Below are 27,500 nucleotides of genomic sequence, written 5' to 3'. Positions count from 1 at the left end.
TTTCTTTTCCTTCTCTTCTCCATTTCCTTCTACTATCCACTTCCTAAGGTGTGAGAGTTGTGTTGAAATGATGAAAGGCCTGCTTTGTACCACTCAGGTATAGCCTAGGGGAGCCATCGGCATGGTATTCCCCTATTTAGTTGTCAAACCCTTATACCTCAAGGGTTAAGGGCTAGACCCCTTGAGGGGTGTGCCATTTCTTTTCCCAACAAATTCTAGGGTTACCATGGCTAGTATTGAAGATTTTGTACCCTTATTAGGGGTAATGAGGTTTGACCTTGGTAATCTTCACAATACAGATGCACTAAGCTAGAGTAAATTGAAGATCACATTGTTGCAGAGGATAAAAAGTTATAGTTGTCAGTTTAAGAAATGATAAAGGATAAAGACTATGGAAAGTGCTATGAAAGTCCAATCAGTGCTCATGAGTTTCAGCTATAATCTTGCCATGCATACCGAGGTGAAGACAATGTTTTATAGGGGGGGTGTTAGGGGGCAGAGTACCCCCCCCATCAACCCTCCCCTCAGGCTGTCCCTGAAGGGCACACCCATTTGTGGTAATTTAGATTGTTGATTAGATTTTATGACATAGAGTTGGGGACTTCTCTGACACATGCATCATTATTGTAAAGAATTACCCTTGCCCCTTTATCAACTAGCCCCACTGATTTTAATTCAATAGTTTCCCTGACCTCATATTTGACCATGACTCCTGAACACTACTACTACCCTCTCCTCAAATTCCTAATGTCTGCAGTACTAGTGCACTCACCACAACTCCCTCTTCCACAAGGCCTTGTCCTTCTACTGCTCCTACCTCCACAAATCCTATAGTAATCTATTTAGCCTAGCCAAATGGGATCAGCTTTTTTTTTTTTTTTTTTGCAATCACTCAAGAGCCCCTTTCTCTGATAACACTCTCCTCTTTGCTGCTGCCTTGTCACAGTTACATCTGAATCCCAAGCTAAAGCATTATCTTCTCTGACTGATTTCACTAGCTAACCCCCATTCATTCCCAGCCTCATCCCTCCCCCAACATCTTAGAGCAGGCTTGAAACATGTGAGAAGTTCATTCATGCTAGGGCATGTACACATATACCACCCATATTTATGCTTCAATTTTACTTTTTTAAATCATTACTTTGGTTGCCATGTGACTTACCTATGCCTCTCCCATATTGATGATTCTGCTTTCAGCAAACATTTATTTTCCTCTTCTAAATCTGTGTTTTTTGTAGTTATCAGTTAATTGGCTGAAACACATTCTTTACAGTCAAGGGGTTAATAGGTACCATACAGTTCTATGACATTATCAAGGGATGATTTCACTTTATACCTGATGATTTCCTTTTTTGGAGTAATTTTGGTTATGTTACTAATCATTAGATCATTAGAAGTCCTAAGGAGTGAAAAATATTTTCTTCAATTATGTGATTGCCTAATAAAAAATTGCCTCTTCATATTCTGTACAAACTGTATTTCATTTAATGTTGTTTAACACATTCTGTACAAGTGCAAAGGAAAGTGGTATGTTGGTATGATTCAGTGTATTCTATTGGTATTCAGTGGCAGAAGCAAAAGCCACTTTGCATTAAATTTTATGTCTGGAATTATTTAAATGATACTTCCAAAATATAGCTTTTCTAAATATAACCCATAAAATGCCATTTTCTTCAGGGTTTCACGCAGCACTCAGATGAAATTGATTCTGAAAGAATAAGTCAGATCATTGAGAGAGCAGTGGAGGATGGCAAGTGGATTGTGGAAAAGGTATGAGTGACTGTTACAATTAGCTATATTTGTTGTAGCAAATTGAACTTAAGCAGCAAATTATTTCTGCAATTTGCTAGTTTCTAGTATTTCAACACGATCCTATTATTATTATTTTATTATTATTATTATTGAAAGACAGTAAATGCTTGTGACTATTAATGCCATATGGAATTAGTAAAGGACTGTGAGTGAATATTTGAGAGGCATATTGTGAAATGAAAATTTAGAATTATGCCTGCAGTTGAAATGAATTATATATTTTGAATTAAGAATGGCACTATTGTATAAAAGATATAATTTTATCTGATTTCAGTACTCCAAAAATAAAAAGTAGTCAGAAGAGTTATTATTAAGCTGGTATTAAAAGAAGAACCATCATCAAATAGGTAAGCCTTAGTTGTGATATATATGGCATAGTGAAATAAAAATATTTGTTTTGAAAATTACAAAATTACCATGGAATTACTTATTTAGGTATAGTAAATGTAGGCAAGCTTTGTAATATATCATAATACATTTTTTTTTAACAAATGTTTTCTCCCACAACAGAGCATAATGGACAAGATAGTACACAGTTTACCAGTTGAAGCCAACTCCAACCAGTTTTGGGGAGCAGCACGTATATACACTGAGAAACCACACATTGTAAATCGTAGACTTTGTGGCATTGCAAATTTATGGATTGGTGTGTGCCAGGATGAATATTGCCGCAGTTCTCTTATTACACATATGAGCAATGTTATGAAGGTTAGACAGGGAGCCCATATCAATTCTTGCAGTTGTGACACTGAAGAAAAGCAAGTAGATAATAACTTAGAATCTACAGACTGTGAAGAGCAAGTACAAACACTGATCAAAATTTTAGTACAGGAAGGATTTACATCAACTTTAGATAATTTAGCAGAAAATGAGGAGGAAATAAGTGGTGCTGGAGAGGACAAAGGCAAGGAACTCCTATCAAATGTTTCAGAAGCTTCTGTAGGAAATAAAAGCATTCCTTGGCACAAGCTTGCTGAAGTGAAGGACCTGAAGGTGGCCATAATTCGGAAAGTTCTTCCAAGACAACTCAAGAGATATTCTCCTCTTCTTGAAGTTGTAGTTATAGGTATGAATACTGTAGAAAGAGTGCAAATACACACACTGTTATGCCTGTGTTTAGACTGGCATAGATAGTACTTATATGTGAAGATTGTCAATAGGCTGGTTTGTATATTTGGAGACCAGTTCTATAATGTTTTTTTCATACAATTCTTTCAGATGGTAGGATGCTGCAGATTAGTTTCTTCCCAGAGAAAACAGGAAGCACACAGAGCATTAGCCCCAGGATTCACTATTCCTTCCGATTTGCAAACCATGACATCTCGTTAACAGCCATTATAGGTAAATATATTAGTAATTTGTAGGTAGAGCTGGAATATAAAGTTATGATACATGTAATCAGTTTACTTTTTGTTGATTTTTTTTTTTTAAAGAACTGTAATTCTTAAGCAGAAACTGTTTCTATTTGTGTAATAGTAATTTAAGATATGGATTGTGTGTCTTGTTATCTAAAGAAAATTTTGACATCCAAAATTAGGTAGCAGAGTAATCAAAATTAACTGCCTGATCTTGTGTGCTTGTCTCAGAAACTTGTTTATTTTTGGAGAGCATGTATATTCCTTGCTTGCTGTGATTTTAGTTCATTAATTTTGTTTACACATATATAATCTTCCGAGTTAATTATTAGGCCTTCTAGATCTCACCTGTTACCCCATTCTTTGGAATTTTTGGAAGGAAATTTATTATATTTTTATCATTATTATTATCATTACTTTTTATTAATGAGAATGGTAAAAAATTATAATAATAAGATTAATAAATGAATAATATATTAGATATAAGATCTTTTCTCTCAACATTGCATGCAATGTGGTAAACATGTGTGGTCAGGCAGGGCTAGGAATTGAATTCTAGGTAACTAAGTGGTTGTAAAATAATCAATGTGTTTACAAAACTAATAACAAAACTACAATGGAAAGTACCAGTGAGTCAACTGGTACTTAGATTATATACACTAGCATATATATGCTTTTGTAGTACAATATGTGTTTGTAGAGCTCATCATGCTGTAACCCCTTTAAGGATTAAATAATAATGTTTATTTGTGATTAGGTACTGAAGAGGAGATCAAGGATAATGACCCAAACATCACATGGCTGAAACAAAATGTTCTTCCAAAACTAGTGAGATGGGCTTCTGAGATTGAGGAAGATGGAAATGTGGAAGACAGAGGATCCCTTAAGCTAGTAGACGTACAAGAATATAATAGTTTATATCAGAAACTCAAGATTAAATATGGGCAACCGCTTGTTGAGGCAAGTTTTCTTGAATTTTAAATTGGTGTTTCATTAAAGTACTGATGATGCTGATTGAATTTTATTCAGCAGTTAAAGATAATCTAAATCTTAGTATCAAAAAGTGTGTCCTAAAAGTTTATGGAAATGTAATGCATAAAATACCTAAGTAAAGTAAGTAGCCAATTATACCAAAATAAAGACATGAGAATATTTTCACATTATGTTCATGAGAAAAATTCATTTAATGGAGCAAATAGCATAAATGTTTGAAGTTTTAGTCCCCTTATAGTCTGAATAACTTATAGGTATGTATTTCCAGATGTGGCCAGAAGTAACAGACCCAACAAAGTTTGTATTCGAAGACGTTGCTATAGCCACATACTTGATTCTCCTTTGGCAACAAGAGCGAGAAAAAAAGGGACACACAGAATATCAGACATTTGCTGATCTTGGTTGTGGGAATGGACTACTTGTTTACATTTTAACAAGGGAAGGTTATAAAGGCATTGGAATAGACCTCAAGAAACGGAATATATGGGATATGTTTCCTGAAGATGTGATCTTGAAGGTAAGATTACATTTTTATAGCAGTAACAGTGCAACTGATTTTGTGAAATGCATAGCAAATGGTTGTCTGCATTAATTGAATAATCAAATATACAGGTAGCAGTGAAGAATACCATAATTATAATGGATTTTGAGTTTCAAGGAAAACTTTTTGTTGCAGATAGCTATTAATTTATAAGGTTACTACTCCTAGTTCATCAAATGCTTGAAAACAAGCCTTCACAGACCAGACTGATCTACTGTGTGTTTAATTACAAGATATTTATTTTGTATTTTGACTTAACTTTGATAATTTTATTACAAAGTTATGATAAAGTGGATGACAACTGTTTTTTATACATTTCATGAAACTGGACAAAAGGATGCCCATTAGGACACCTAATTGATAATTTAACCATCAGATTTGTATGCTGTGCTTGTTATCCTTAGATCAAGGTAGCATTCAATAGATTCATTATGAGTCTGAGAATAACGTATTGTGTTAACGTTAAATATATGCACAATTTAAAGTGGAAAAGTAATGTTGATACCTAATTAATTGTAATGCTAACCATAGTCATAACCTAGAGCTTTACTTCTGGTTAAGTATTTTTTTTTTTTTTTTTTTATCTATTTCTTGATTATATTTTTTGCAGTATGCTTTGAAAAAGAAAGGAAAAAGATAAAGATCTTCAAATGTATATGCCATCCATACTATTTTTAACATTTTGCTAGGTACTGATAAATGCTATATATGATATATATTTACTGTAGAGCAGTAGTAAGTGTAGAAATATAACATAAATTGGTTTTATTCCAGGAAGGAATTGTTGAGCCATCCGATAAAAATTTGTTCCCAGAATTTGATTGGCTCATTGGCAACCACTCAGATGAACTAACACCATGGCTACCTGTCATTGCTGCCAAGTCAAAATTTACAACCCGCTTCTTTGTTATTCCTTGTTGTGCTCATGATTTTGATTGTAAATATAGAAGGAAAACAGCTAGCAAGAGTCAGTACTCAGAATATTTGGATTATGTAAAGGAAGTAGGGACTATATGTGGTTTTGAGATGTGGCAAGACAAGTTGAGAATTCCATCAACAAAGAGAATATGTCTTATTGGTCAAGAGAGAACATATGTTGAAAGTGAGATGCCTAGGATTTTTAAGGCAATAGAGGAATTTATCAGAATTAGAAATGAAGCTAATGCTAATAATGTAATAAATCAGTCTTCAAATGGAAGGCATGAAACTATTATGCAAAATCATCCAAGGGAAAATTCGGATTGTGAACTTTGGTCAAACAATTTCAAGGCAAGAGAAGCTGTCCAGCCTGTGCGTAACTGCACAAAATTGGACCAAACAGTGAAAGAAGATCTCATATCAACAGTTGTAGGAATACTCATGGAAAAAAAACATTTAGTTGAGGTAAGTAAAATGAGATCTCATTTCTTTGTTTTTATGGGTCTAATAACAACTCCAATGGTGTGTCCCATGAATGTGATGTTTTTTATACGAAATCACAGAAATTTCAATTTATTGTCAAAAAATGTAAATTAATAAATTGAAAAAATTTAATTTTTCTTTCCATAGGTCCCTTCAACAGGAAACAGCATACTGAAATGGGATAGAGGAGGCAGCATTGTCTTAGGTGATTTAGCAAAAAGAATATCTCCCAGACAGTTATCGGCATTGAAAAATGAGTGTGGAGGTCTACAAACTTTCCTGAGGAATCATAAGCATATATTTTCCACTTCAAAGGGAGAAGTTAGTTTGCAGGTAAATAGAATCTACAGTTTAATTCAACGTGCTTGGTAATCACACAGTCTACTATTGTTTTCTTTTGTGCATTTTGGTTGCACATAGATGGCTCTACAGGTGCTCAGTCACCAAGGAGCAAATTAGTAAGCCTACATGTCCTCAGCTTAAGGTATGGGCATTTTTTTTTTAAATATTATTAACATGAATTCCATTATTGTTGTTGACATTGTGATTATGTTCTTAGCACAGAAAAAAAGAAAAAAAAAATCTTTACAAAAATCAAGGAAAAACTTAAACAGGTGAACTAGGTAAGACTAGTGACTCCTTGGAGATTAGACATGAGTAGAGCCAGCTGTGTGCAAACACATTCAATAAACAAAAAGACACAGTGGATATTCTTAAATCCCAGCAACAGTGGGTTAATAATAATCTGTATAGTTGCAACAGAAAAAAAACTTTAGTTTAAAAGAAGTGAAAAAATACAAATCTTTCAAGAAATACATTAATTTAATATATATATATTTTTAATGACTTTCAGGTCCCTTCACCAGCATTAATGGGAAGAGTGCCAAAGGATCGAGTGAAAACTAAACAGTGCTGGTTTCACAGTAATCATGCTCAGGGTTGCCCCTTACCATCAACACAGTGTGTTTATGCTCATGGTCAGGATGATCTACAGAACAACTGAGCTCCTTAATCTTCCCTTATTGTCATGGACTGTTAGCATGAGCATTACAGTATCATGATTAGGTACATTGTATATATTCTAGCCTGTGACTGGTAATTTGATGGAAAAATGTTTTTCACTTTTGTTATTAAATCAAAGCCTGTAATATGTGAAAACTATTTCAAAGTTTTCTATACCTCGTAGACATGTATATAAATACTGTTTTTAAATACAAATAAAATCAGTTGTACTTTTTAATTACCTTCAAAATATTTCTAATATATATATGACAATAGAAAACAAAATGTAATGGTATTATTGTAAATTAAAAGTTGTTTTTAATCATCTCCAATGACTGCCCCCCTCCCCCCCATCCCATGCCCATTGTTGTCATGGGGGCTTACCTTGCAGAGGCTAAGGCCAAATGTTGGGGATCTCCTCAACCTTGGGCCTCAGTCCCTTTCCTTTTCCTTCTCCCCTAATCTTATACCTATTGTTGCTGGGAGAGGGGGGGGGGCTTGTCAGACAGACACTGAGGGAAATCCCCTACCTTGATGGGAAATCCCTTACCTTGGCTTAATTAATTTTGTACAGTCTTTGTCTCTCCCCTTTCCTTTTCCTTCTCTTCTCCAGCCCCTTCTGTCCACTTCTTAAGGTGTGCCCCCCCAATCCTTTGCCTGTTGTTGTTGTGGGGGTGCTTAGGAGGCGAGGACTAGGACCCAGTGCTGGAGATCTCCCCTGTCTTGGGCCTCAGCCCTCAACTCAATTAATTTTACACAGTCTTTTTCCCCTTCCACTTTTTCGTTTACGTCCCATCTCAAACTCCTTCTACTATCCATTCCCTAAGGTGTTAGAGCCATGCTGAAAGGATGAAAGGCTGACTTTATGCCAGTCCTGAACTGCCTGAGGGAGCCATGGGCATGATGTTCCCGTTTTAGTTGTCTACCCCTTACCCCTCGAGGGGACCGTGAGGGGTGGACTGTTTCTCTCCCCAACATACTCTAGGCTTACCATGGCCAATAATGAAGACCTTATACCCTTGTTAGGGGTAATGAGGCTTGCCCTATCACCAAATAGCCCCACCATCTCAAACTGTCCCATTTCCCCCACCCCAGGCTCTCCTATGACCATAACTGCACACTGCACTACTACCCCCTCCTCCAAGAGATTCCTACTCTTCCAACATTCTCAACTTCATCACCTCTACCCCCACAACCTTCATCAATCACCCCTTCCTCCCTCATTACTACTTTACAGTCTTATTGTCCACCTCTTTGTAATACTACCTCCTTCCTCCTACTCCCTCTTCCATACGTCCCTGTCCTTCTACCACCCCCATCTCTACAAATACTCTATTTGGACCAGCTAAATGGGGCGGATTTTTCATGATCCCCCCCTATAGATTCTTACTCTGACAACACTCTTCTCTTCCAGTAACGTCTCAAAAGAAAGTCTCTTTCCCATAGCCGACCCAATTGTTCCCGTCTCCTCACAATTATATCTGAAAACCATTATCAACTCTACTGATCTCTCTGGCAACCCCATTCCTTCAAAACCTCATCCAACCCTCACTACTTGTACTAGAACTGTCTCGATTTCCCCCAGCAAACTGCCCTATCTATAACAAAAATTGGTTAGATTGTGGAGAAGACTTACTTGCCTGCCTTACAGACAATGATGTGATATCAGTACAGTGCTACTCCATTCCTCCTAGAGATCATTGTAAGAACCCCACCAGCATTGCCAAAATTACTTTCTGTAGACATGACCTTCCCTTTAATGTTCACATTGGTAGAGAATTCCTCCCTGTCCGAACATATCAACTCCCTTCATGTCAACGTCAAAATTGTTAGCGTTGAGGACATCCTGCTAAACACTGCTGTTCCACAGCCCGATGCCCTCTATGTACCCAACCTGGTCTGTATATCCGATGGCAATCTTTCTAGTCACTCTCTGCACTAATCAATTTCCTCCTGGTCAGCTCCATTCCATCAGAACAGATGTTGGGAAACAGCTCTCGCCCGCTTATGTATTGGCAAGACCCATTTAACACATTCCTATCTGATGTCACGTTCTGATCAGCCCCTATGTTCCCCATGTACTGTCCCTCTTTCAGTTCCACACATTTTGTTGTCCTGTCCATGCTTTGATACAGCCCATACCTCTGCTTTCCTCACCTATCCTCCTTTCACTGACCTCCCAACCTATCAGACACCCTTACAGAATCTCACACTTTCTGCTTTGACAACTTGTTTTCCTTCCTCAGTTGTATACATATCTTTCACTTGATCTAATCCCCCTTACCTAACCCTACCTTTACCCAAACACTCATCAACTCCTTTACCCATCATAATCTTTTCAATATTAATCTAGATAGTTGACATATAGCAACTAACTACTAACTCAATTGCCATTCACTACCCTTTACTGTACCTGCCTATAGTGCTACATGACCTAAGATGTCTAGCACATTTATTTTGCTTTTAACCATTAACCATTCTTAAGATGTGAGAACCATGTTGAAAGGATAAAAGGTTGGCTTTAGGTCAGTCCTGAACTGCCTCAGGGAACCATGGGCACAGTATTCTCCTGTTCAGTTATCTAGCATTTACCCCTCATGGGGACCCTGAGGAGCGAACCATTTCTCTTCCTCATATACTCCAGCCTTACCATGGCCAATAATGTTTTTTTTAACATTGGTAGGGGCATTGAGGCTTGCCCCTTATCAACTAGCCCTACTGACATAACTTTTCTGTTTCCCTGACCTCATCCCATAACCTCATCCTCCACAATCTTTATTGTCAATCCTCTCCTCCCATATTACTTGTCACAGACACTGAGGCCCAATGTTGGGGAACTCCCCTACCATGGCTCAACCAATTTTGTCCAGTCTTTGTTTTTCTCTCCCTTTTCTTTTTCCTTCTCTTCTCGAGCCCCTTCTTCTGTCCACTTTTTAAGATGTAAGAGCCATGTTGAAAGGATAAAAGGTTGGCTTTATGTCAGTCCTGAACAGCCTCAAGGAACCATGGGCACGGTATTCTTCTGTTCAGTTATGGGGACCCTGAGGAGTAAGCCATTTCTCTTCCTCATATACTCCAGCCTTACCATGGCCAATACCCCCCCAATCCCTTGCCCGTTGTTGTCGTGGGGGGGCTTAGGAGGCGGAGACTGGGACCCAATGCTGGGGAACTCCCCAACCTTGGGACTCAGCCCTCGACTCAACAAATTTTGCATGGTCTTTTTCTCCCCCTCCTACGTTTTCCTTTCTGTCCCTTCACCAACCCCTTCTACTATCCACTTCCTAAGGTGTGAGAGTCGTGCTGAAAGGATGAAAGGCTGACTTTGTGCCAGTCCTGAACGGCCTGAGGGAGCCATGGGCACGGTATTCCCCTGCTTTAGTTGTCTAGCCTTTACCCCTCAAGCGACCCTGAGGGGTGGACCGTTTCTCTCCCCAACATACTCCAGGCTTATCATGGCCAACAATGAATAACCATTAACCATTAACCATTAACCATACCATTATTAGAGGCAATGAGGCTTGCCTCTTCATCAAATAGCTCCACCAATTCAAACTCGCCCGATTCCCTGACCCCAGGCTCTCCTTTGACCACGGCTCTGAACACTACAACTAATACCCTCTCCTCAATGCCGACTAGTACATTATCCACCCTAATCAACACCCCAGGAGACATTTCTACTCCCAACATGCTCAACTTCAATAACTATACCCCCTCAACCTTCTTCATCAACTACCCCATCCTCCCTTATACTACCTTACAACCTTATTGTCCACCTCCCCATAACACTACTTCCCTCAACACTACTCCCTCTTCCACATGCCCCCGTCCTTCTACTACCCCCATCTCTACAAAATTCTTAAATAATCTATTTAGCCCAGCCAAATGGGACTGATTTTTCGTGATCCCTCCCACAACTTCTCACACTTTCTGCTTTGACAACCTGTTTCCATTCCTCAAATGCATATACATCCTTCACTTGATCCAACCCCTATACATTACCTTACCCAACCCATTGCCCAACTTTGACAACTAATCACTAACTCAACCACCCTTCACTACCATTTACTATAGTGCTACATGACCTTAGATGTCTAGCACATTTATTTTGCTTTTAACCATTAACCATTAACCATCAACAAATCTTTTGAGTTCTCTTTTTGGACCAGCCAATTGGGATCATTTTATGGTTAATTCCCCTACAGCTCCTTACTTTGAAAATACCCTTCTCTTCCAACAATGTCTCCTAGAACAAGTAGGAAAAGTTTCCTTCCATAGCTGTTCTGATCAGTTACGCCTTGTCACAGTTACATCTGAGTCCCAGTTGTGTGCATTATCTACCATGACTGACCTCACTGGCAAGCCTATTCCTGCCCAGCCCCATTCCTCCCTTAATACTTGCACTGAAATCTCCCAGACTGATTGCCCTGTCTACAACAAGGAGTGGTCAGACTGTGAAAACCTTCTTGCCTGCCTCTTTTATTATGATATAGTATCAGTACAGTGCTACACCATTCCCCCAAAAGTCGTACACCAATATTGTCAAGATTACCTTCTATAGACATGACCTCCACCATGAAGTTTATATTCGTGGAGAGTCCTGCCTGTCCGACCATTTTGACCCAAGATGTTTCTACATTTCCAAAAGTATCTCTTCTTCCTTTGTTCCTTCTACTTCTACCCCTCTCTTCCAATCAAATTCTTTTGTCATTCCAAATCCAGACACTAATTTCTACCACTTCCCTGGTGACTACCCCACCTCCATCTGGCTCTACCCATCACAACAGAAAGTCTCATTACATTACACCCCATCTTCTCTTACCGCATCCTTTCCTATATGTACATCTTCCTCTACTCCTTACATGTATATCCCCTCTTCTCTCCCTTATAAGAACTTCATTTCTCAGACCTCCCCAACCAACTCCCAAAAATTCTTGAGGACATTCAAAACTTTCTAATCATGACCCCAAAAAACATGCTTACCCTCATCTACCCTCTCAATTTCCCATTCCCTCTACTGCTGACATCTATCCTGCTGATGTTCACTCTACACTACATCCCCCCTCTACACTACACCCCCCCCCTGCATCATCTACACCAACCTCCCCATCCTTCTCTATTATATCCTTCCATCCCCTCCTAGATATACACTTGACTCCCTTTTATTCTCACAGACTTGCATCTTCCATTTGATTTAATTACACTTAGTTAGGTGATTGATATTCATGTATTATTGTGCATCTATTTTGTTTAATTGTAAGCCCCTATTTCCAGTATGTAATTTATGGTATGGTATTAAAAATATTTGTGTGCATTAGTATTCAATTTTCCTGTAAGGGAGAGATCCTATGCTCGAAAGTCATGGTAATGGGTTAATGGTTATGAGTAATGTAAATAGAAGGCAAAATATAGGGCTTAGAAACATCATACAAGGTCACTGTAAGGATATAGTTAAGGTTGTGGAAGGTGGTAAAGTAGGATTAGTTGTGGGAAAGTAGGGCAAAGGATTGCTTCAGTGACATGGTTAAGTGTCGGTGAGAGGTACATTAAAATAGGGGTGGATTAGGAAGGACATAGATAGAGCTGTTTAGAAGGTGGACAATGCTAACGTGCAACAGCGCAAATTTTGTGAGAAATCTGTACAGGATGTTGTAGGATGGGAGGATCCTGAAGGATAATAGGTTGGTGATAGAGAGGTGATTAGGGTTGCTTCAAGTGGACATGCACAATCAATGTGTGGTGGAGGAACTACATAATGAAATAGGCCTTGAATGTCATTGTGATCATAATGTGTTACATGTTTGGCAATGCGTAAACAGGAACAGCCGAGTCCAATTCTTTCATGAAATGGCCTAGTCCAGTTTTATGCCAGGTAAAGTACTAACCAAGATAATACATATTGTCTCTCAGAGATGGTTGATTTACCAGGCATTCATTGGTAACATTCCACCCTCATACCATGTAAATAATGCAAAGCTCCTTTATCATAAATGTCATTGTATCTAATTTCTCCATGACTTGTGCAATGGTGTATTCTCATGGACTGGCCTCAGTCAATTTTTGTGTAACGTTAATTACCAGCTCACATGTTATGGATTTGCATTACAGCATACCATTAGAAAAAACTACTACGACATTTTCAATAACTTTATATAATATGTACTTTCATGACATTGAAATATTTTTTATTATTGTACAAATTAGAAATGTTTTAGTAATCAGAGTTTATTGATACATTTTATGAATTAAAGTACATTTTATGTTGTTTTTTTTATTATTTAAGAGTAACCTAAACTCTACTTAGTGACATACAACTTAATCATACATAATCATTCCATATTCTCTTCCTCTGGATGAGCCTCCTGATATCTTTTAACTTCATCCTGTGGGGGAAAAACTGAAGCTGTAGTTCATAATTTTCGATACTATATAGAAGCACAGGTATAATATATAACAGATCTCACATCTAAGTATCTTACTATTTTTTGCAATATGTGATTTACATTTCTGAAAGGCATATATACTTTTCATTATTTATGGATTTTATATTCTAAGATGCCCAGCTCAAATCTATTTAAGATTCACCTAAAGAAGACAAGTTTTTTGTCAGAATGATTAAATACTGAATACTCAAGCTTTTATTACTTGGATTCTCATAAGATGTTCCGAATTATTTTTATCAGGGGAGTGTAGGCCACTAATTTGCCAGCAGAGTGAGAGAAAGGGGTTGCAGGTCCTCAAAGATTTTGACATCTACGGTACTGTCCTGTTAACATTCAATGGTGGGGTACAGATTTTCCACTTAAATTGACAATAAAGAAGGATATTGCCAACTGGAAGAACCCTGGTGTGGTGTGGCAGTCCCTTGTTCACTTACCTTAATCATTTGTCTAATAAATTCATTCTGTTCCTTCAGCTCCTTTAGTGCTTGTCGAAGTACTTGGACAGCAGGAACTTTATTTGTTTGTATACGAACATGTATTTTGCGTTCCATTGGATGAGGAACTGTATATCCACAGAATGAGACAGCTGGGCTGTAAAAGAAATTAAGTATACATAAAAAAAAAATCTTATTAAATAATATGGCATTATCATTTATCAAAAACAAATTAAAGGACTGTACTTCATATATATGAAACAACATACTGTATTATGAAAGACTCCATAAGTTATTCTTACTTTTGTATGATTATGTGTTTCAATGCATTTCCTAATGTGTGGTCTTCTTCATTGATTACAAAAGTACGGCAATACTCATCTTGCCCTGGCCCCACCAGCTGTAAAGTAAATATACAAATGAAATAAATATACAATTATGTTAAACTGAGAGAAAATCTTTAATTTTCAAATAATGAGAAAATGGAAGATAATTTTTTATAGGACTGTTCTAGGAAACTCTAAAACTAAGAATGATGAAACAACATTTCTGGTAAATTCTTGACCATATTTGTATTGTATATAACCCATCAAAATTAATAACACTGGACTCCTAGGTCTTGTATTGTCACGTTTGTTGGACATGAGGTATTAATTGAATATGAGAAGGCTAGACGAAGTGGTATTACTGTATTCCTGCCAGTGTTTGGAGGGCTCCTCACCCTGTCTGGAATGTAAAATCTTACTGCATGAGTTCCCGTGAATGTTTTAAGATGTTTATATTGCATGTCTATAAGTCAGACTAATCATTTCTGATATATTTGGTTAGCTGCCAATATGGGTTTTAAGATGCAGACATGTTCTAATAAATTTTGAATACTCTTTATACTATGGAAGCACTAAACTTGGGCTCTCTAAAGATGATATTCTTGTAGAGGACAAAAAGTTGCAGTTGTCGATATAAGAAATAATCTGCAAACATGAACAGTTATGCCAGAAATAAGGGAAAAAGATCACAGAAAGTGCTGCTCACAGCCTAAGTCCACTCTGTGCTCCTGAGTTTCAGCTCTATCTAGCCTTACATACCGAGGTAAAGACAAGGTTTGATGGGGGTGTTGGGTGGCAGAACCCCTTATCAACCCTCCCCTCGGGCACACTCAGCCAAGGTAATTTTGACTGTTGATTAAATTTTATAATGTAGAACTGGAGACTTTTCAAGGAGGGCTGCCCTAACCCCTGCCAGGTCTGCAAAACCTTTACATTGTATATTCTGGAAGAATAAAGCCTGGGCAACTATGCTTTGATAATGAACTCAGATGGTATATCAGGGGTTCCCCCACTACCCCTATCAGGGGCCCTGCCACCCCCATACCCCCTGCCTGGTCTACAAAATGCACCTCTTATGTTCTGGCAGACAGATAATGGGCAGATATCTGGATCTTGCACTGATATTTTCTTGCCTTGATCAATAAATCTGCAATGCCCAGCCTTCATGTCATCAAAATCCTCATCACTGTTGATGGGAATTGGAACCACATAGCCATGACAGAAATGATTTGAATTTCAACAGATTTCCCTTGGGTCCCACTTCTGTTGTCATGTGATTATATATTACAAATCATATTGGCTCTAATAGACTGGATACAAACATCTATTGATATGTCACAGCCAAGTGCAATTCTGATTGGCTACAATTCCATCTAATTGCTTTGTCACTTCCTCCCTTTTCATGTAATTTTTTATCACCACTAGAAGAGTGTGCGTTAGGGAACACCTGGAATTTTTGAGTTATACATCTACTTCCCTTATTAGTTTGCAAAGGAAATGCTATGTTTTTGGATGTTACATTCTCTCAGATGGCACATTCTTCATTCTGGTGTTGGGTATCATTTCCAATAATACCCCAAAATAATATTCCATAACTGATCGCGACAATTTTGATATTGAAGGATTCCTCTCACCCTCTAGTACACATACGTGTAGGAATTAGGCCACAAAACCCTCCCAAACTCCCATATTCTTGGCCCCAATAGCAGGGAAAATTGCAGGATATGAATAATATACACAGAATCAGTTACTATATTATCATATGCATGTGTCCCCTGTGATCTCTCTCCCTCGTGCGCTTCTTTTTTTTTTTTATATAAAAAATACTTCCAGCGTGCACAAGCCACACCGATCATATGATATGCAAGATAGACTGTGTGTTTAAAATTTGAAGTAAATCAATTTAATTCTTACCCATTCCAATTTATTCTTTGAGTCTCCTTCATTGGCATTTTGCACACGAAATCCATCGGGACCAACGGGCATGGTGTCAGGCAATGAAAACTATGCAAAGTTCAGGTGAAAAGTACAGTGCGCTAACTCCAGCGACTTCTGTGTTCCTGCCGTTGTTTACATGTGAGAAAAATAAAACGGCTTCGTTTAATCGTGTTTTTAATTACATTATATCCCTATTATATTCTATTTACCGGATAGTTTGAGTACAAGAGTAAATTACAATAATTATGAAATATCTAAGCAGTTTGCAGAAACATTTATGATCATTCAAACGTTTACAGCAAGAAGCTTCATCATTATGAGACCGGGAAGTAATGTAAAATAACCACATGTGGGTTTGTTTACATCGTACGGAAACAATAATGTTATCGTACTCCACAATTACGTGTATCTTCTGATTATTTATATGACAATTATGGATTTTTAAAACATACTTAAAAAACATCATTTTTTTTTCTAGATTTTTACCATTTGCTATATAAAACTCTGGCAATAATCTATTTGGTAAATAACATCCTGCTCATACACCCTTTCCCTCTCTCTCTCTCTCCTTTTATGTATTGTTTTTGTGTGTGCATATAAATGTGTATGTGATATATATATATATATATATATATATATATATATATATATATATATATATATATATATATATATTTATATATATATACACATATATATATACATATATATAATATATATGTATATTTATAATATATATATATATATATATATGTATATTTTTATAATATATACATAATATATATATATATTATATTTTAATAAATATAATATAGATATATATATATATATAGATATAGATATAACATATATATATTAAATATATATATATATATATATATACATATTCATATATAATATATATATATATATATATATATATATATATATATATATAGAGAGAGAGAGAGATAGAGAGATAGATATAGATATAACATATATAAAATATATATATATACATATTCATATATATATATATATATATATATATATATATCTATATATACATATATATATATATACATGTATATATATATATATATATATATATATATATATATATATATATATATATATAGAGAGAGAGAGAGAGAGAGAGAGAGAGAGAGAGAGAGAGAGAGAAGAGAGAGTATAGAAATGTGTATGTGTATTTATATATGTATATATATATATGTATATGTATATATATATATGTATATATATTTTATATATATGTATTGGTATGTGTATATATGTGTATATATATAGATCAGGGACATCATTTCAGTTTTTGCATGGGGGAGGAGGGGCATAAGGTGGGGCAAGGGTGGGGGTCGATAAGCAAAGTGAGCACAATTTTCAGATTTTTTTTTTTTTTTTTTTTGGGGGGGGGGCACAGTGAATAACACTCAATAAGCTATAAACAAAATCCTGCTGGATTAATCTTAAGTCTAAATTGACTAAATGTTATGGTATATTTTTAAATTCTATAAATATTTTTATTCCTGGTATTCATGGATAATATATATAAATTTATTCATATGTTACTGTTGTAGTTCTATTACCACAAGTTGCAGTACAGTTTTATGGAAAAAGAGTGAGTACTGTGGTACTGGTGATACTGATGTGATGACAATACATACATGTTTAGAAGCTACCATCTGCTCTTGAACCTTTTGGTTAAGAGGTAAATCTAGTATCACTGTATATAAATATATAGTATTAAGATATATAAATATTGATGATAACCTGGGGCATCAACTGGGGGGGCTGGGGGGTGGGGCAGTTGCTGTACCAGTCTATTCTGCTTTGTGTGTGTCTGTAATCTATGCTTAGTACAGAAACTGATCATCCTATGTAAATGTCTGAGTGCAAACATACACATATATGCACAAAAAAAAACTCATTTGTATTTGCTATAAAATAGTAAAAACATGGATGATCATCAATTAACCTAAATCAAGATGGCAGAGGAAAAAAAAAGTTCTTTTATTGGGATTTGGTCTTATTATTTGGTTCATTTTCAGGTCAATTAAAATGCCGTTTTAAAATCTACAAAGAATTGATTGGTATTTTGTTTCTAACATTGCTTTCCATCCTAGTGAACAAAACCTGCCAAGTTTTCTTCAAGTATGTTATATCCCCTTCTCCAGTAATTATCCTTTTGTTTCCTATATCACATGTCTCTCTCAGTTCATCAGATAGAAAATTATCAATATTGGTATTTATCTAAATACAATGTGCCAGTAAATTTCTTTTGTATACTGGAACTTTGTGAAGTGTTGCATCAATATGGATGATGGAATAATGTTGTCACTACCAATACACATAATCAGGGTACTTAACCACATGCCATCGGGGAAAATGTTGTGCTCATTTTGTATTTTTTGGTGAAATGTCTCTGCACACAGATGGTTCTGCTAGAGCTTAGCCACAAAAGAGTCAATCAGTAGATCTTGTGACCTTACCTAATTTCATCTTTCCTAGAAATTGTGGGAAATACATATATTTTACTAGTGAATATCTATGGTGTTATTTTTTTTTATAGACATTGTAATTACTAGTATGTTATAAACATTAGTAATAGCAAAATAAAATAAAGTATTTTCGTAAATCAAGGAAAAGGGTAAACGGGCGAGACAGGCACTACTCGTAACTGGTTCACTGGTGACTTAGTACAAGTATAGCCATCTATGTGTAAAAACAATATAAGTAAACTTACAGGGAGCATGGCATGCATGTACATGCCATGCTCATCAGCATTGGGTTAATATCATGGGGTTTATTCTTTAATGTTTGTCCCCCCCCCCCCCTTCTTTGGAGTGACAGTATTTTTTCCCCTTGAAAAGAAGTAAAAAATGAAAGAAGAAAATAACAATTTGTAAGGATAATGACATCTTGTATAAGAAATAATTTTATTTCTCTTCCCTAATAATGAGAAGAAAATATTTACTGTTTGCTAAACTAAACTAACTTAAGCTACTCTCAGGCAGTCAGAGCTGCCATAAGTAGTTCCATCTTGTTGAGAAAATTGCGGCCTTCCATGCGATCATATCGAACCTCTTGCCAGTTGCCTCCTAAATGCTCCCATCTTTGTTCCATCACTACAGTTGAAGGATAAAAGTCTGGGCGTGGAGATGATGACACAAAAACAGATACACGCTGGTGAGGTCCAGAGTGGACTCCTATCACCTTATTACCTGAAGGAGAGGCTAACATTACTGTGGATGCATTACCTAAAGGTTCAATGGCTCCTGTACCAATGTTCTGTTCTGATGATAACACTGTCCATCCAGTATACTTTGCCAAACCTTGCACAGCAGCCATATTGTGTTGAGAGATCTGGCACAAGACAAGGTTTCTAAGCTCCTGAGGTTCAAAGGACATGGTCATGATCTTACCATCCCTACAAATGCATTTCAGTGTCCTCTCATATATGTGGAACACTAATTTAGTTCGAACCACAGAATCATATCCTTGTGACAAGATGTTGATCTTCACAGATGACTGGGTGGGTGAATTGAATGAATTCCAGTGGGAGACAATAAGAGGATCCTTGAATTCTGCTGCCAACTGGTCAATAACATACATTGTTCTCAGTCTCAGGAAGTTGTGTTGTACTTGTCTTATTATCTGTTCTAGCAAGGTCTTTTCCTTTGTCATCTGAGTCATCTGCAATTGGAAAAAATCATTATTATTATGTTAAACTGAGGAGAATTGTTCAAAAGGTTAAAGTAAAAAATAAAATATATAAATAAATGTGCATTTAATGTATATACCTGGTTCCTATCCATTCCTTCAGGTCCTGCTAATCTTCTACGTTTTGACATGCCCATTGGAGCATAAACAGGATGCGGTAGAGGATGTTGAAAACTGTTATGGTAAACACGATGAAGCAGTTGATGTAGTGAGTGCTCCAGATCATGTTCATGTTTGTACTTGGATGGTCCCAGTCCAGCACCAACTCCCATACCACTGGTTCCTCCTGATATAGGGCCAGTACCTGTGTTTGTCATATTCTGTCCCTGTGCAGGGTTTGTTTTACTTTTTATATTGCTGAAACAAAAGAGCATAATAATCAGTACCCTTATCAAATGTATATCAACTTGGTATGCAATTCTTAATATCTCAAAAAATGACATAAAACATTATTAGTAAAAGAATGATAAAAAAAATCCAATTAACAACACTAATGCAAAAATACTGACATAAAACACTCACTTTTTTCCATCTGAGTGACAAAGACCCACTAATAGGTGGATTCCTGGGAAAATGGTTGCTGTGATCTGATTGCCAACCACAAGATGAGGTATTGAGGGTGTGAGTTTGACTGCTTCTCTTGCCAACTGACTGAAGAGTTCTTTACAAAATAAAACATTCTGTGCCTTTTCCAGCTTCTGTTGCCATGGGGTGTCTACAGACACAAAATCACTGCTACTTAACTGTGCAGAACATATATCTTCTTCATCTGGAATGAAAAAAATAATAAAAAAATATAGATAACTGTTACAGAGAATACTATCCTAATATATTTCTGGTTCACAGATCTCCTAAAAGTTGAATTACAAAGTACTGTATTATATATACATAAAGAAATAGAAAAAATCTTTAAATATGAACTGGAATTACCAAGGAAGCTGCCACATAACAAAGTTAAGCCCTGAATAAATGGTGTACTGTCACTAAAACGACTTATCAGCTGGAAAGAAGTAACACTTTGCTACTATACATTCACAGTGGTCAGAGCAGATAATAAAGACTATGGTACAGATTGCTAGAATAAGTTATCATTGCACCAAGACCCACTTCTTTCTGCTAAGACAAAATCTCAATACCATTACAAATACATGAACTTCTTTCTATGAAAGAAAGAAAAAAAAATGTCCAATTTTATTTCAATCTTTATGCATATTTCTAAGCATTATATTTCTCCCTGCTTTCTACAGCCTAAATAATTAACTATAATATAAAATGAAGAACTAACAAGTTAACTTTACCTTTTTTTATGCATACAAAAATATAAGCAGAGCCCATCAGTTCAGTTGGTACATTAACTCTGAGGGAAGACTGATGGCTTCGATTGGCAACTGGAGACACAGGAGATGCTCCTCCAGGTACTACTGCTGTACTTGGACCTCCTACATCATCAGCTTTTGATACTTCAAATATACCAGTCTGGCAATGAAGAATGACTCAAGATAAGTCAAGATTTGCATATCTATATCTATTAGCTTTGATCCAAGGATTAAGACAAGGATTGATATATAGAACTTACTGACATTAGAGTCCTCAAGAAATTGCTACTTAAAGTTTAAAGATCTTTTTGTTATAAAAACTATTGGAGCATGAACATTTTGAGAAAAGAAAGAAGTACGTAAGGTAACTTACATGTCTGAACATCGAGCCAGCTGAACGATAAGAAAGGTCTCCTATTATGGTGTTGCTAACTTTTTTCAACCTCCAGTTCTGCCGCAGCCTTAGGAGTTCAATGTGAAAGTCAGGTACACTTCTGTTTGGTCTCCCCATCTCTGCCTGGGATGTGCGCAAACGCTCAGCCCCACTTAGCAAGGTTGTGGCTGCAGACTGAAGGCTCTGTTTTTGGGAGATACTTCCTTATCACTCAAGGGAATGTAAAAAGTTTCACTATTTTGCGTAAAATCTGAGGTGATATACATCCTTGAAGTTTTACAATACTTACCTTTTACTATAAGTACTGTGCAAAACAACATAAACATCAACCTAATGACAACAATTTTGGCACTCAAAATTGTCTGACTGAATAGAATATTACTTAATTTTCTCAGAAATCATAAAAAAAATGTAGATCTAAACATAGTACAATTAAAAATCTTCACTGTTAGTTATAATAATATATAGAAAAAGAAGGATTTTAAATAATAATTTGCTTTTAAGTAATATTCTTTCAGAGGTACTGAAGTTATTGAATGTTAAAGGAAATTCTACTGAAAAGTAATGATTACTGGTTTGATACTGTCCATGCTAGTTTGCTCACACACTAAACATTTTTTTCCATGTGAACAAAAAGGATAAGAGAGAAGGATGGCTAAGTGATAAAACAAAAGACAAAGGAACACAACTTTTATGCTATTATATTACTGATAATCCACATAAGTCTAAGCCCCAGTTTAAAAGAAGCAATATCAGGCATACAAAGCCAAACTGAAAGCAAAAAGAAGAAGAAGAAGAAAAAAAAAAAAAGGCATAACAAATAAATAAACAAATAAATAAATAATAACAACAATAATAAGTACACAATCATACATGTTGATATCAATCACTTCTACTAAATTAGCTGTGTGCTTACCTGGCTTATGTCACCAAAGTGCTGATTTACCAAATGATGATATGGGTTGTCAACTGGGGTCTGGCTTAGATGAGGATGGCATAATACTTCTCTAGGTACACATTCCTTTAGATTTCACTTGAACTCAAAACTAACTTTATGGGGCAAATGTTACCTCCCAGGTTGTATAAAACATTTTCTGGGTGATGAACTCTCAAGTCTATTCTAATTTTTTTTGCAGGGTATGATAAAACATGGACAGATGCTATTTTATGACATAAAGTGCACTTTGAACTTGACTAAACTTACCTGGAAAAATATAACTGGAGTGCAACTGTGCATGCTGCACCTACTGTGAATCTAGCAGTGCTTAAAACAGCCTAGTCTTTGTTATACAAATCTAAACTAACACTGGAGTCATAAGCTGGCTATTTGTAAGTAGAGTTAGCTTGACTCTTCTTTGCAAAAGAAAAAACTGATTCATTCAACCATGCTTGGGAAGTATAAACACAGTGTTTAATGTGGCAATCTTCCCAAAACTATTGTCAGTAATGGTTCTTGAACTGTTAGTATTAGCAGAGAATGAGGATTCTTATTTTTTATTGATAATTAAGATGAAGATTTGCATTTGCTATAAGAATGGTTTTATCTAATGAGTATCATTTTTCAATGCAATATGCTGTATCATACAAAGCCTGAACCTTTAATTTCCACCTTCGAAAAAATTCAAATATGGTTACACAAGAGTTGTTTTATCATTCAGTAAGTGTGCCTTAAATTTACACAAATATTAAGTTTACACTGGTTAACAGCATCGACAAACACATCCCTCTGAAAGACTAAGAGCTTAGGGCCCTAGCCATGAATATAATCATTTGTTATTTCAGGTCAAAAACATGAATCTGTCCATATCCATTTACATTCCTCTCTTGTCTCTTTGTCAGTGTCCTTTATTTTCCTTTTGCTTTTTTGTACATCACTCACATTCGTTGCATAGTAAGACATGTGGTAAAATCCTGCATCTCACAATATAAGAAAAAATATAAAATGAAAGAGGGCAACCCACTACTCACAGTAAATGCTCACATATTTAAAGTCAGAGCAATTCAATTCCAATTTGTCATCTAATAGAATAAGGTGATAAGTGGCTAAAAGATCAACAAATTTCTTCCGAAGTGAAAAGAAAAGGAAACTGTTATGATTACCAAGTGTAAAATCTTAGCATATTTACTAATCCTGATGAAGAAACTTCAAACTTACCCCTATCTGAAAAAGAAAGAGGCTCTGAAGTAAATTACAATTATGACAACAGTATCTTAAATTTAATGAGATTATTTCAATATCTCACTGTATTATCAAAATAATTGTATCTTTTTGTCCAATATACTGATAAAATCTAGGCATACAATTTAGAAATAATGTATATATGTAACTGGAACATCAACTATTAATTTCTTTTGTCTATGAAAATACTTGGTTTATGTTTTTGTATGTTTTATCAGTGAATACAGTCAAAAAATACAAATGTTTTTGAATCTGACTGATGCTCTGCTCCATTTCCCTCTATTCACATGCTAAAGAGTTTCCTGTTTCTTGAAGCTTTTTTATAGAAAATGAAAGCAAATGGCATTTTGAAACATTCCAGAGAAACATCTATCAACACTGTTCTGAAATACACTGTGAAATCACAAATTACATTTCATGGCTTTTCCATAACAGGTTATAGATAAAATTCATTCATTAAACATAAGACAACTGAAAAAGAGAAGGATGTACATGCTTTCAGGGCTTTAGGCTAACTAAATGCATCATTAAATATGGTAAGTAGTTGTTGAATTAGAGCAAAGATGATGCATGGTCATTAAAATTTTAAAACTATTTATATGCAAGAACTTTTAAAGTTTGTTTATTGTGCTGACACTACATGTTTATCAAGAAATGAACTTCGCTATTTTTTGGATTTCTGAGACATTAAATAGACCTACTGATGTAAGACATTTAATATTATGAAGAAAAAAAAAATTGTTTTCTGGACACAAGATGTAATTTCAAACAGCAAAAGTTCTGCAAGTTTACTAACTGATAACCCTAATATATTCCATACACAGTGAAATCTCACAACTTATAAATTTCAGAGCCTTTTTACTCTCTTTCCTTATAACAGCCCTTTATTTCATTTTCTTTAACTCATCTGGTTATTGTAGTACATCTGAGAGTAGGTGTTTAACACAGTATATTGTGACTGATGTTTGGTGCTACAAAATGCATAAAAAAATATTTTACTCAATAAATTTGTGAGAGTGGATGCTATATTAAATGCATTAATCAAAAGCAATGATATACTATATGTTTGCAAAAGTCTGAGGGAAAGTTTTACTGTTATAATAATAGGGAATAAAAGTTGTGAGACTCCACATAAGAATATGAGATCTTTTTTTAAGTTTCTCTAATTATTTTGTTCTTCCATCCCATTTCTTTTCTCCTATATTTTTACCATAACAGTTATGACTTCTAAGGTGCATAAGAGAAAACTAAATATATTGGTCAATGATACCTATAAATTTCATAATTTTTGGAAATTTATAGGACAGTTGGAAACCAAACCTCTTTTTCTGATGCCTAACTATGTAAAAAGAGTTTTTATACTGTTTGTTAACAGCCTTCCAAAATCTTCATAACCATATTACATCCACCTAAGCTGGTTTGCTGTCTTGATTTTACCTTTCATGAATACACAAAAGATTCCCTCATGCATGGAAATGGGATTTGGTAAGAGCAATTCATAGTGGCTTCAAATACCTGTTCCTTGTTCTTAGGGAGTTTTCTCATATTAATTCACAAGAGGATACATATTACAACAGTTATGAGTTTAAGCACATGTGAGCACACACACACATCCATAAATGACAGCATACATGTCTGACATTCAACATTCTGTTTTTTGTTTTGTCTTTAATGTCAAAATAAAGTCGCTGTTATAATACAATATTTTTCATATATGTCACTCATATACTCTCCAAGGAGTGTTTCTGGTAGTGTACATGTCCCTCCTTTTTCTGGTACATGCATGTCACCTTCATTTGAAAACATTCATTAGGCAGTGAAATCTGTCCTCAGGCCAAAAGTCTTCTTCATTTGTTTGTTTATATGCCATATATATAAATATGTATATAAGAAAAAGGTAAGAATGAATATACATGTATATATGCACATTTACAAGCATGTACATGCATGTATGCAAAAATAAGTTCATGTGCAACAGCCTTGAGTCCATGCATTACCTCAAATTCTTTCATTTTGAGAAACAATTTTCAAACATCACAAGAAAGCATATTATGCATTTCTTAAAATGCTAAAAGAATAATGCATTTGAAAATTTAAAATAAAAAGGAATTTTAATCTAAGTAATAAACACTTGCTGGAAATATGGCAAAAAATGAAAGGATGCCTTTGAAAAATACAAAGAGGCAAATTTGAAGCTTTCAACTATTCAGCCTGTTAAACATTTTGGTTGGCACTCTTTGTTTAATACTTGTATCCTATTTATCCACTTCTGATCCGATATCTTCAAACCTTTCCACTAATCATTCTGCATCTTAGCAATTAATATTTAATAGATATGGTTACTAGCTTCTAAAACTTCTTTTCAGTTATTGAAACACTTGAAAACAGATATTATGCAAAGATTAACTTTTCAGAAATACACCATTCCCATTCTTTATTTAAAAGTTAGCCTTCAACACCAAACAATTTAAGATGTCATGCACAGGGCAGAAATATTCCTAATAATAAATAAATCATATTAACACAGAATACCTTTTCCTAAAATCTCAACCAGTCTGGGAGGTTTCTGACAAAGTATTTACCAATTCCAGAATCTTTTAAGTAGCGTATATCTTATCATCTTCTTCTCAAAAATAATAAACTTATACCTGATTATTTCCATTTTCAAGATTTAATTAAGTAGTTAATATCAAAATATATGGTTTTCCTGCTCCTACACTTCACTTATATTGCCATGACAGCCTATGTCTATATAGCATTTCTTTTTACATAAACACAAGGTTGGAAAATATAGTTATTTAAACCAAAACTGACATCACAATTTCCCGAAAGATCAAAACAAAATCACTTGGGATAGATGCAATGAAAAAGGCTACTTTGTCTGGATTTCTGACCTCTATCAGAAAATGCAATGAAAATGAGACTCAGAAGGAACATTAAAATATATTAGTGGGAGGGAAATATCACACCAACAACAAGAGTTTACTGTACCTTTAGCCTTTCCATGAACAACCTGTCAATTTTTGCCAATTTCTCTATATTTCAGAAAAAAAACCCATAAAATATGTGAAATAATAGCACACATATATTAACAACAATAATACTTCATAAAATGGTATGCAGATGTACTGCATTCATAAATAGCATACACTTCTTACCTTTTTAAGAGAAAGGAACTGAATATAGGACTTTGACTCTGGAGTTTCTGCATGCACTGGATCTAAAACCATGTAGAGGGCAGGCTTCTGCTTGACAATGACCAACAAATCATGTAAGACAGACATCTCTGTCAGTGCTTGTCTGTGGGTGGGAAGAAGGAAACATGTTAATTTATTTCAAGGTACCACTTACACAGGAATGTTGAAATCACCATGTATATCCATTTATCAAGAGGATAAAGATGCATAAAATCAGAATAAGTTGTTTCAATTTTACACTAAAATGATCAACAAGAACAAAAAATCAATATATATTCCTTCAATGGTATTATAAATCACAGATAATGGTGAAGGCCTTTTTTATAATCAACAATTGTACTTTCAGAATGAAGTCTTTACTAAATATTTACAATACACTATCCTTTTACTTGCCTTATTTTGTTCCTCACACCTTCTAATGGCCAATGAGGCTGCTGAAAAGGTTGTTTTTCCTC

General features: G+C 35.4%; 3 protein-coding genes across 5 annotated transcripts in view; 1 reads left to right on the top strand and 2 right to left on the bottom strand.

Moving 5' to 3' along the window:
• The window catches only part of LOC125038215 (probable tRNA (uracil-O(2)-)-methyltransferase), a 7,960-nt gene extending 630 nt beyond the window's left edge, over positions 1 to 7,330 (top strand). For both annotated transcript variants that reach the window (XM_047631629.1, XM_047631628.1), the window contains exons 2-10: positions 1,678 to 1,770; positions 2,087 to 2,159; positions 2,323 to 2,878; positions 3,031 to 3,153; positions 3,925 to 4,127; positions 4,429 to 4,677; positions 5,476 to 6,084; positions 6,250 to 6,435; positions 6,956 to 7,330. In XM_047631629.1, the coding sequence (XP_047487585.1) occupies positions 2,329 to 2,878; positions 3,031 to 3,153; positions 3,925 to 4,127; positions 4,429 to 4,677; positions 5,476 to 6,084; positions 6,250 to 6,435; positions 6,956 to 7,105 (2,070 nt within the window). In that variant the 5' untranslated portion in view covers positions 1,678 to 1,770; positions 2,087 to 2,159; positions 2,323 to 2,328 and the 3' untranslated portion in view covers positions 7,106 to 7,330. The remainder of the gene's footprint in view (positions 1 to 1,677; positions 1,771 to 2,086; positions 2,160 to 2,322; positions 2,879 to 3,030; positions 3,154 to 3,924; positions 4,128 to 4,428; positions 4,678 to 5,475; positions 6,085 to 6,249; positions 6,436 to 6,955) is intronic.
• Positions 7,331 to 13,356: 6,026 nt separating this feature from the next.
• Positions 13,357 to 16,394, bottom strand: LOC125038232 (DNA-directed RNA polymerases I and III subunit RPAC2-like). Its single transcript, XM_047631657.1, has 4 exons — positions 16,219 to 16,394; positions 14,281 to 14,378; positions 13,979 to 14,135; positions 13,357 to 13,484 (listed from the first exon to the last, which is right to left on the bottom strand). Exons 1-4 carry the CDS (start codon positions 16,288 to 16,290, stop codon positions 13,431 to 13,433), a joined length of 381 nt encoding a protein of 126 aa, XP_047487613.1. The 5' UTR covers positions 16,291 to 16,394; the 3' UTR covers positions 13,357 to 13,430.
• A 2,769-nt stretch (positions 16,395 to 19,163) lies between these two features.
• LOC125038130 (mediator of RNA polymerase II transcription subunit 17-like) overlaps positions 19,164 to 27,500 on the bottom strand; it is an 11,674-nt gene continuing 3,337 nt past the window's right edge. Inside the window, exons 2-9 of one of the 2 annotated variants that reach the window (XM_047631438.1) lie at positions 27,439 to 27,500; positions 27,007 to 27,148; positions 23,825 to 23,830; positions 21,649 to 21,852; positions 21,258 to 21,435; positions 20,482 to 20,728; positions 20,040 to 20,316; positions 19,164 to 19,932 (exon numbers count right to left, since the gene is read on the bottom strand). The exon at positions 27,439 to 27,500 is cut by the window's right edge and continues 106 nt beyond it. In XM_047631438.1, the coding sequence (XP_047487394.1) occupies positions 19,246 to 19,932; positions 20,040 to 20,316; positions 20,482 to 20,728; positions 21,258 to 21,435; positions 21,649 to 21,852; positions 23,825 to 23,830; positions 27,007 to 27,148; positions 27,439 to 27,500 (1,803 nt within the window). In that variant the 3' untranslated portion in view covers positions 19,164 to 19,245. The remainder of the gene's footprint in view (positions 19,933 to 20,039; positions 20,317 to 20,481; positions 20,729 to 21,257; positions 21,436 to 21,648; positions 21,853 to 23,824; positions 23,831 to 27,006; positions 27,149 to 27,438) is intronic. The other variant, XM_047631439.1, reaches the window with a different exon arrangement.

The sequence above is a fragment of the Penaeus chinensis genome, chromosome 24 (assembly GCF_019202785.1).
Source record: "Penaeus chinensis breed Huanghai No. 1 chromosome 24, ASM1920278v2, whole genome shotgun sequence".
Taxonomy (NCBI): domain Eukaryota; kingdom Metazoa; phylum Arthropoda; class Malacostraca; order Decapoda; family Penaeidae; genus Penaeus; species Penaeus chinensis.
This window is presented reverse-complemented; position numbering and strand designations above follow the sequence as displayed.